Source organism: Ylistrum balloti, unplaced genomic scaffold, assembly GCF_031769215.1.
Source record: "Ylistrum balloti isolate Yb309-2 unplaced genomic scaffold, AGI_CSIRO_Ybal_v1 Utg370646, whole genome shotgun sequence".
In the NCBI taxonomy this organism is placed as follows: domain Eukaryota; kingdom Metazoa; phylum Mollusca; class Bivalvia; order Pectinida; family Pectinidae; genus Ylistrum; species Ylistrum balloti.
This window is the reverse complement of record NW_026782393.1, coordinates 145,416-156,616: the sequence shown is the minus strand read 5'-3', so window position 1 is coordinate 156,616 and position 11,201 is coordinate 145,416. Positions and strand designations below refer to the sequence as shown.

At 38.1% G+C, this 11,201-nt stretch overlaps 1 protein-coding gene across 1 annotated transcript; it reads right to left on the bottom strand.

Moving 5' to 3' along the window:
- Window positions 1-3,837: 3,837 nt before the first annotated feature.
- LOC132557209 (uncharacterized) lies at window positions 3,838-7,100 on the bottom strand. The gene is made up of 2 exons (XM_060221704.1): window positions 7,001-7,100; window positions 3,838-6,295 (listed from the first exon to the last, which is right to left on the bottom strand). The coding sequence occupies exon 2, from the start codon at window positions 6,293-6,295 to the stop codon at window positions 4,796-4,798; it is 1,500 nt and encodes a 499-aa protein (XP_060077687.1). The 5' UTR covers window positions 7,001-7,100; the 3' UTR covers window positions 3,838-4,795.
- Between the last annotated feature and the right edge of the window lie 4,101 nt (window positions 7,101-11,201).

Here is an 11,201-nt window from a genome sequence, read left to right as displayed (position 1 = left end):
TTGTCACGTGGGACGAACTTCAACTTGTGATTCGGGAAAAAAGAATACAAATGAACTGATTACAATTACAAATATTTATTTACATAACTTATCAAACTCTAAATAAATGGACACACTCACTTACTCACTCAAACTCATTCCTCATATATACGTTATTAGGTAAAGTCTGTAGCTCACATCTGCAGCAAAAAAAGACGCAGTTCCATGGTCGGCCACCAACAACGTGGCACAGCTCAATCCAGAGCCACACAATAGCTACACAGGATATCCATCCACTCCAAGCAAAGCATGCCTGAACTTCCCTTTACTATCCAGCAAAGAATAAAGTACCAACAGGTGTCCTCCCGAAGCACGTCCCGCAGATTCACAGCAGCTTCATGACTCCCATGACACAAGTCTGTGTGATGAAGAAAATGTGCATCACGCCTGGTCCTGACTGGTTGCTGAGTCAGCTACTGCCGTCATGTGATGCTACAATAATTAATTAAATATAACAGTTACACTCATCACGCTCGGTTACTTTCTCATCTAACAAAAATAGCCTTAATTCAGAAAATATCCAATTATTTTATCATCATAATTAGAAAACAGTATAACTAAAACAATATGTCATTAAGTATCTTATAATAGTGTGCCGATCCAAAATATACACAAATATTACGAAATCTCAAGTTTTTACAATATGACACATATAGGTTTCCATACTTTTTCCGCCCGACTTCAGTACGCTTACCTATGTCTAAATGGATCGGGGCTTCCATAGATTTATATATCAAACAATTGCACGGTATAAACAATTAAAACACAGCACATATAATTTAGTAATTAGTTAAATTTACTAGTAATGCATATATTTTTGGTAAATATACTTCAAAACATTAGAAAATGTAACATATTACCCCTGCATGATTGGACCGCACCGATAGCTAGATGGCTTGACCTGATAAATACATTGGTATACATAAATAATACCAAAACTAAATAATGAATAGAAATATAGAAACGGCAAACTTACCACAGTCTGTATTCTGTGCCTGGTTCACATATAAAAGACCTCAAAATATCGAATCGGGTACCATTGTCCAAGGTTTCTCTCGTGCCTCCATGTCGATACAGTTCCGCATGACGTACTTCCGTCTTATACATTAAAGATACTCACCTCAATTACAAGAATCAAAATAAATATCAAATAGCTACTGGCGAACGTGACACGGTTTTAAACTTATTCCATTTGATGCCACACATTCGTATTGAGGTTTTAGTATAACTAGAAGCAAATCTTTAACGTATTGTCATTATTAGTTTATAAAAAAATGGATACTGGGAGAAAAACTTACATCCATGATATAATTATTAGAACTGTGAAAAGGCATATCAGCGACAATGGCTCTGCAGCATAAGTGTTTAGATTTTTATGTCTCCACAGTATAGAAGAATAGAGATTTTGGACAAAGGTAGGGCAAATTAGCAGCCTGTCTTCTGACATGAAAGTCATATGAGGACGATATCCATGATGAAGGTGATTTATATTGGTATTGCACTGAAATGTAATAAAGGAGTAGCCATGTAAATCCCATGTTACCTGGTAGGAAAACCGTTGCATCCAAATCGGTTGATTGAAATCCGATTGACAAGGTGACACGGGAGAGTATGTCCTGCAAGTATGTAACACCTGCTTCCATCATGATCGTAACAGATTATTATGTTTTTTCCTTGCTTGTCCACGTTACCACGGCTACACGGTTTTAGTTTACCTGTGTGAGGAAGGCTTTGTGTTCTTTTCCAAGACAGGAACATACTGAAGACTTTTACGAATAACGTATGTGATCACAGAGGTAGGTACATGATTTAGTTTGATTGCCAATTGCTCGTTGCTGCTCGTGTAGGCATCATCTAGGTACATAAGCAGAGCATGGTGAAAATCATGACTTATTCTCTGTTTATGGTTTTATCGTGAACACCAATCAAATCATTCAGCTCATCAAACTATGTTAGTGTATATATTTCACTGATTTCTTCGGACACTACAATTCCTTATCCTTGCTTGGTTGATCATTAAGCTACCATCAATGTCATCAATACATCATCAATGTGTGACAGGTGTCGTCGATGAAGCAGAAGACGCTTACTCTGCCAGAACATCTGGTCTTATTTTCCTTTTACTTTTTCATGAGTTTCAGTTTAAATCTTTATTTTGTTCATATTTTGCCCCGGTTTCATTGAATTGGACTTTGATTTATAGTTTTGCTGATATGTCGATATTTTTTCTTTCATGTGCTACAGAAACGATAGACACAGAGAGATAGGAAAGAAAAATATTTTTATTTACAACAAACAAACTGTCACAATACATAAAATAATGAACTAATCATTTCTTCAAAAGAAAGTTACAAGGAAAATGTTCAACCTCCTGTCAAAATATCTTATAGGGTAAGATGGTTTCAGTTCAACTACTTCAGCCACCATTTTATTTTCGCTTTCCTCACAAAATTGCCATGAAGAAATGTTTCCCGTCTACTGCAGAAAGTGCAGAATATCAAAATCATCGGTGTTACCATGACAAATGTGGACTTCTTACTCTATTGTATCTAGGAATATTTCACCATTTAGAAAATCAGTTATGGTAACGTCGACGGAAATGTTTATACCGTCACTTGCCATCATATTGTTGTGTACCCTATCAAATGAAATTAAGACCAAACGAGTCAATATTTCACCAGGATAAAAAAATAGCCAAAGTCAACAGAAAAACACAATGAATATATACATTAAAACAAATAATGGGATATCACTGATAACTATGGACATGCTCTCATTTTTATTTTTTGATTTGTTTTCTATTATCTAATTCATAATGCATTCAGAAAAATTGTGTCTTTCCAGCGTATGTGCTTTTGAAAGGATTTTTAAAATTTCTTATCCTTGAGATAGTTGGTTGTGTATATCACAAATGAACGATTCACAAGCCAGTTTCCGCTATCCCCAACAGGAAACAACCTAAAACAGTGTGATATTCTGTGTGGCCAACTTTCTGAACGACATTTGACCTTAATGTCAATTCTTAGTATCTGACTTCCTTTTCATATATATTCTAAATGATGCAGCCGTTATGAATACGGCATTATTCGAAGCAAATCAAACTGATTTTCAAACCTCATGCTTCAAAAAATCTATACATAATATGACAAACAACATTAACATAGTAAGAGATAAAAGGGAACTGTGAGTCTTCATTCAGTTTTTAAAGATAATTTTTTGACGCAGTATAAACTCCAATGTACCTACAATGTGCTTACACCTCGGTGTCTACAACCCTATCTTAGTAATATTTTATCCCAATATACACACACGTATACTATTCAGTTCCTTCCATTTTCAGATTTCAGTTCTGTTCAGTTACACAATAATAGGCTATTAATTTTTGGAAGATTTTCTCCAAAGTATTTTTTCAGAGACATTATTGAAAACGACGCTGATCTCTCTCATTACAACAGTGTGTCTTTCATTTTATTTTCCCCATCACGTCCTATTCGAAGGGGATATATCTTTCATCAAAATATTCCAATTTTTAAACATTAACACGTGTCTTTGAAATTATATCTTCATTGTTATAAGCAATGCCACAAACGTTATTTTTGTTGATTTTAAAATGTTAATATCAATTCTGAAGTAAAGTAAATAAAGCAAGCACGATGCTGCCAATCGCTATAAATTATGTGGTACAGAAAGCAGCACGCTGTTTAACATCCACGTATGATACAAGTTACCACGGAGTCAAAATACACCATATACACAATACTCCGAGACGTCATGTAAATGCAAACATAAGCAACACTATTTCGCCAGTAAACAATTGCATGTATGCGCAGATCCTGATTATGCAATACAGATAGACATAAATATAGGCCCTCGTGTGATACGAGACATACTGCCAGTTCATTTTATAACAGTACAATATATTTGACTTATGTATACCCTGTGTGAGTTAAATGTTAAGGACAAGAAGGTAAATTTGATCTTAACGTCTGGACATCCCTACAATCAGTGAGTAACGACACGAAACTTGACCTTTGACCTCATCGTTACCATGGGTACTGATCTGTACACGGTAACTCTATTTATCATATACGTGTTCCTTGAATTACCTTACCTTCAACGGATAAGATGCTTTATGTCAAGAAAAAAACATTCATCGTGTATTCTCTCAATGTGACCGAGACTGTAGATGTACATAACTAAAACACGTACTCAATAGATTGTTTCGTCATCATGCATAGTTCTACTGACATGTTGGACAATTAACTTTGACTTTTAGATGCGACCTTGACCTTTTTCGTAGACCGGAAATGGAACGCCGCACATCGTCAATCCATCCAATTTACTTATGAAATTTCCGTAACCTATTTTGCAGTGATGTACGACGTTATAACTTTGACAAAACGACGACCATATGCTGCAATTATTTGTTGCAACTTATTGCAATTTCTGTCTACTGGTACAGTTGTTACAAGTACAAAATCGTCAGCACAAATACTTTGACAATATTTACCAATCTTTGATGTGTAATTTGTTCTTAATATTTATAAAAACGTTTTATTCGTTTGTATGTCTTTTGCACAGTCTTATTAATTGCCACTATTGAAATTCAAAAGGTATGCGTCCAAAGATCAAACAGTTCAAAAATACTTTTGTTCTTTTTTTGTTAAGCAGCTTTTTTCCCCTTTCGCTTCTGAATTTTTTATGCGTAAAGCTGTTTGTACATGCTGAGGTGTATAATCCAACTGTCCATCCTGTTTTAACGTCCAAATCTCTTAAACAGTTTAACACATTCGCTTCGGAACTGTTCACTCATGAAGCTATAAATAACAGGGTTCAACGCGCAACTGAACAGATAGGTCCGCAGAAAGAACTGGAATATGGCCTTACCAGTCGTTGTTAGAGTATCATAGTAGTTAGGCTGGATGTACCGAATGATCACTATCACGCAATACGGTATGAACGAGACCATGAAGAGGAGAGTGACGAGGAAAAGCATCAATGTGGTCTTGTACATTTGCGCTCGTCTACTTTCAATGCTTTGTGTCGACATTGATCGCTGCTTTTTGAATTGGGCTCTTTTGAATGACGCTGATGGTTTAGACGTTATACTCCCACCCCCAATTGAACGAGATGTACTTCCGTTTATATTTCTGGTCAGTTTTGAATCGTCAGCTTTATTTGGTTCGTTTTTATCGCCACCGCTGTTGACCTCTGAGGATGCCAGGGAGGCTTGTCGTGTCAAAACGATGGGCGTTGGTTTGTAAACATTGTCGGTTGCATCTAAAACATCGTTGTCAGTAGCGTTGGAGGATATGCTTGCTTGGCGGCTTTTAGACAAACAGCCATCATTAAACTGACCTCTTTGGATTACTTGATATGCTATGCATAGATAGCAGACAATAAGAACCACGTCGATTGCAAGATTCCCAGCCAGTAAGACACTTGTGAAGATCAGTGGTAGTTTTGACGTGGTGTAAGCGTCTTCGATTAGGCAAAGATGCATCTTAATGCAAATGTTAGCGGAAGCAGTTTTTATGATTATGGTTTGTGTTCCATACAACACCGCTGCCGGAAAGGCAAACACTATTGCCGCGATGACCGCCACTACCACAGCTATTTTTGCCTGTTTATTTATCATCGCAGGCTTCAGGGGACGGCAAATCCTCATGAATCTATCTATTGCTATAACAAGCAGGGTGAAGGAGGAGGCGTTGTTCATCCAGAATGTGAACATTCGGGCAAATTTGCATCGTGAGGGATGATCGAATTGTACGAAGTTGAGAATGATGTCTATTTCAAATGCCATGGAGACACAGTTACAAAGGTCGAAGGCAGCTAACGCCATGATAAATAAACGTGACGTTGTTTTACGCCATCTTCTCCAATATACGTAGAAAACGATGAGATTTCCAGGCACACCAATCACGAACATCGATATCGTCAAAATTAAGGATGCAATTAGAATTTCGTCCAAGAATTTATCGTTTATGCTGTTCACTACCGCGTCAGGAACAAACACAAGGCACTGGCTTGGATCTGGAGTAGGTCTCGCAGTAGTCTCGTTGAAACTCATGCCTGAATTCCAAGCATTCATTGTAGCACTAACTGCAGAGGAAACGTAACTCTCCGTTGTCATAATATCACTGGTTGCCCACAATGACGAGGTATCTCTGAATGTCGATGCCATCGATGATGAATTCATTGGAAATGTAACGTTCTCTGGCAGGGGCGTTGTGGTATTTGTATTGCTTGTCATCTGCATAAGATAAGATACATTTCATGAGTCTCCTTTGTTCATACTTTGCCCTAGTTTTACTAAATTTCAGTTGTTGTTTTTTTTTGTTTATTTAATACCTTTATATGCGAAAGTCTCTCTAATTCGAATGTGTATGCATCATCCGTTATCATTTCATAACTGCGTTTTGCGGTGGAAAGAAAGATCTCTTACTGTGAATGCTGAAGCGTCAAAACAAAAACAAAAACTTTTCCGAAAGTTACAATTAAAAACAGTTTTATCATAAAAATGTATCAATCTGTGTGCGATATATACAGCTTTGAATGTTGTAGTATTAGAATGGATATTCAAGATACTTCGCGTCACCGAAAAACAATGAATAACGTCATTTTGCATTTAACAAATTGAAAGTGAAATGTTAAAAGGAACAATTTAACAAAATGGAATCAGCCGAGAGCATGAAAAAAGGTTAAAAGGTATTCGTTTTAGCACAAATGTATGGTTATTATTTCAGTTTTTTCACAGAGTACAGTTAACATAATTCAAATAAAATAAATGCGACGCACCATTAGTAATTTTGATAAGTAATAAATCTTATGTTTTAAAAAGTTAGCTAAAAATTGGAAATATTTACATAAATACACGCTAAATTAAAATAAATGAAACACAGGCTGAAAACAAAATCATGAAATCACATTTTATGTCACGTTGTGCAATTTAACTTACCTTGGTGGCGGTTTAATGAAACTACGTGCAACAAGAAAAGTCACCTGCCGGGTTCAGTCTCCAGTTATGTCTGGTAGTATGGTCGAATTGTTGACGCGGGTCACCACACATCTACGTTATTGGTCGAAAGACTGTCTGTTTACCGCTCGTAATGTTAATTGTTGATTTCCTTGTTCTAGCGGGGATACCGTAAAGAAAGGGACCGGCCGTTTTGTGTATTAGATATGACAGCTGACGTATCCAATGGGATGCGAATAGGATAGATTCAGTTTCATCACGGAAACAGACGATACAAACTTGGGAATGGCTTATATGGGAAACTATCTAGAAAAGATTTTTGTAAAATAAGAAATATGATATCAATGCACAGCAATCAATATTTTAATAATTGATAAATGCATTGCAATTCACTGGTGTTTTTTTTGTTCTATCTTCTAAAACAGTAGTTATATGAATTATAGAATAATACTTACTATGTTTTATCATATCGTATTATAATCATATTTTCAATGGTAAGTTAAGGTATATTTAACTAATTCCTTCTTCTTAAGTCCGTTTTCGAAATTCACGTCACACGAATCATCGGTGTCGTCACATACACGTGACCAAATGTTCTACGAGATTTTAGTGCAATCGATATGAATTTTATGTGAATGACAGATCAACAGAATATCGTTCGTTATTATTATATTTGTATTTCTATTTGATATAAGTAATCTGAAACGAAACGTGCTTTTAAATTTCATACTTAACCAGATATCGATTAATGCTATGTAACAAATTATAATCCGACAAGATAACCTAGTTCTTTGTTTCACCATAATCAATCATCAACCATGAATTAAAATAAAGAATAAATAAGCCTGCTTTTGTTTGGAATAAAAGGCGTTTAATTCGCATTGACCATTACCCCTCTTGTGTTTGTCCTTTGACCAGTTATAAAGCTATCTTGTGCCAGGTTGGTGGTGATCTCGCACTTCCTCGGCTTACGTCAATAAGCCAGTGTCCATATTACTAATTTGGTATGGTTCAGAATGTCATGTATAAGCGTACAGTCAAGACTGGTGATGTAGACTTAATTTTGCTGGGTGCTAAAAATTGTTAGATTCCATGATATGTTTATCGCACCGAAAATTCTTGCGACGATACGAAAATCCGAGAAAAGTCCGCCTATTCCGGAATTCGGAAAAGTTTACGGATCTATGTCGATTTCAGAAGACCTAAAAGACAACATCGTCTTAATCTCTATCTCTCTTTGGTGATTTTGCCATCATGTTAAACACTAGGAAACACGTTAGGAGCACGTTAAACAAAAACGAGAAATAAATCTAAAGATAAGTGGACGACAGTATTTTTTATCCTTTTCATTCCCATTTTCTACCCCGTCGGACTTCCGGTGATGGTTAAGTATCTCAATCTTATCGTGGTGAGACTGACTGCAGGCACAGAACATAAACACGTGCTAAACCGGAAGTTGCTAATTTGAGACATGAGAGATGTTACTGATAGACAGTTTGATATTATTCTGACGTTCACAGATCATCTATGTTTATACAAATTAATATTTTATGCATTATGACAATGATTTATCATTACACTTGACTTTTTACAATGTATATTGCAGATTAAAGATCAGTCAAAATAAAAATAAAAATCATTATTTACTTGATTGCGTTTCCATATTTGTCAGCATGTACTTGTCTCGTTATTCTATTTATAGTATCATGGGGTAGAAAAAATGTCCTATAGATTAAGAGTATATTAAAGAAATCTTTACGTTCGGTGTAGATTCTTGACACTCTTACCCTGGTCAAAACCTCGGGTTAGGCAGCCGTGAAAATCCTCCTTTTTGTAGAAATATCTTTGTCATTGCCTGAAGCTAGGAAAAGATCCCTTTAATCCTCTAACGTCTCGCCATCGCCTTGACTCTGAATCATGGTTAATTGTACATTTGTATTTTATTTGTATTTTATTGTGTCTGGTAAGTTCTATGTTGAAGTCGATACCTTATAGTAAACACCATGGAAGTTGACCATTTTTCGACTCTTGTAGTTTGCTATTATGCTTCTTCGCAACACACCAAGTTCATATGAAGTCGGTGCCCTGAATGATAGGATAAATGATTGGCGCTTTTATAGTGTTACCTCACTGTCTTAACCTGAATATGGTAAAACGACGTATCAACCTGATTAAGTGTGCATCGAGCCTGAAAAACGAAAACAAAAACCACACATACACGCACGCACGCACACCCGCACACACACACACACACACACACACACACACACACACACACACACACACACACACACACACACACAATCACACACACAAACACTCACACACACACACACACACACAAACACACTCACACACACACAAAACACAAATGATGAAAGCAGAAAATATTTGACTCGTGCCCAAACCAGGCCTCGAACATACAATCTTTAGCAGCAAGTTACAATGTATCTACAGGCGATTGGTGCCACAGAGCGATAGTTCGAGGGCTGGAACAAGTGATAAATGCCTTCATCACTTGTTTTTCTATATTAGAAACTCATATATTTACATTGGCGTTATTTGACAAAGAGTCTGATTGGTCTTCAGGGATATTTTATGACGATCTTGAAATGTAAATGTTAATTGATTCGTTTCGTAAAGCATCATTATGCTTCCGATATGAAGGTGTTTTGATTTTATTTGTATGAAATCATCACCAAACCTACATTCCTTTTTAGTAACCAAAAGTAAAATAGATAGGGAAAACATAATATGCTGAGTATATTGTACATGATGCGTAAGATTATATACTTCATAGCACAAATCGCCATGCATAATAATACACTGTTTTCTTTCTACGATGACGTTCAATACAACATAATGACGTAGTTTTTACTCCATAATGACGTCATTTGTAGAGATATAGCGTCTAAATATGTTTTCAAATGAATACGAGATATGATTTATCTAAGGTGTAATAGATAAATACTGTTAATTTTTAAAGCCCGCATCGGCCCAAAATCGGTCCGCAGGCACTCAACAGAGTACTACAAACGGCCCAAAATCGGTCCGCAGGCACTCAACAGAGTACTACAAACGGCCCAAAATCGCCCCGCAGGCACTCAACAGAGTACTACAAACGGCCCAAAATCGCCCCGCAGGCACTCAACAGAGTACTAGGAACGGCCCAAAATCGCCCCGCAGGCACTCAACAGAGTACTAGGAACGGCCCAAAATCGCCCCGCAGGCACTCAACAGAGTACTAGGAATGGCCCAAAATCTGTCCGCAGGCACTCAACAGAGTACTAGGAATGGCCCAAAATCGCCCCGCAGGCACTCAACAGAGTACTACAAACGGCCAAAAATCGGCCCCCAGGCACTCAACAGAGTACTAGGAACGGCCCAAAATCGGTCCGCAGGCACTCAACAGAGTACTAGGAATGGCCCAAAATCGCCCCGCAGGCACTCAACAGAGTACTAGGAACGGCCCAAAATCGCCTCGCAGGCACTCAACAGAGTACTAGGAACGGCCCAAAATCGCCCCGCAGGCACTCAACTACAACCGGCCCAAAATCGCCCCGCTGGCACTCAACAGAGTACTACAAACGGCCCAAAATCGCCTCGCAGGCACTCAACAGAGTACTAGGAACGCCCCAAAATCGGCCCGCTAGCACTCAACAGAGTACTACAAACGGCCCAAAATCGGCCCACAGGCACTCAACAGAGTACTACAAACGGCCCAAAATCGGCCCGCTGGCACTCAACAGAGTACTACAAACGGCCCAAAATCGCCCCGCAGGCACTCAACGGAGTACTACAAACGGCCCAAAATCGGCCCCCACGCACTCAACAGAGTACTACAAACGGCCCAAAATCGCCTCGCAGGCACTCAACAGAGTACTAGGAACGCCCCAAAATCGGCCCGCTAGCTCAACACTCAGTACAAACGGCCCAAAATCGCCCCGCTGGCAACGCCCAAAAAAATCGGCCCGCTAAACGGCCCAAAATCGCCTCGCAGGCACTCAACAGAGTACTACAAACGGCCCAAAATCGGCCCACAGGCACTCAACAGAGTACTACAAACGGCCCAAAATCGCCCCGCTGGCACTCAACAGAGTACTACAAACGGCCCAAAATCGGCCCGCTGGCACTCAACGGAGTATTACAAACGGCCCAAAATCGGCGATGGCACTCAACGGAG

What these genes read in the sequence shown, in the direction of transcription:
- LOC132557209 (XM_060221704.1), bottom strand. Translation starts at nt 6,295, where the DNA reads ATGACAAGCAATACAAATACCACAACGCCCCTGCCAGAGAACGTTACA.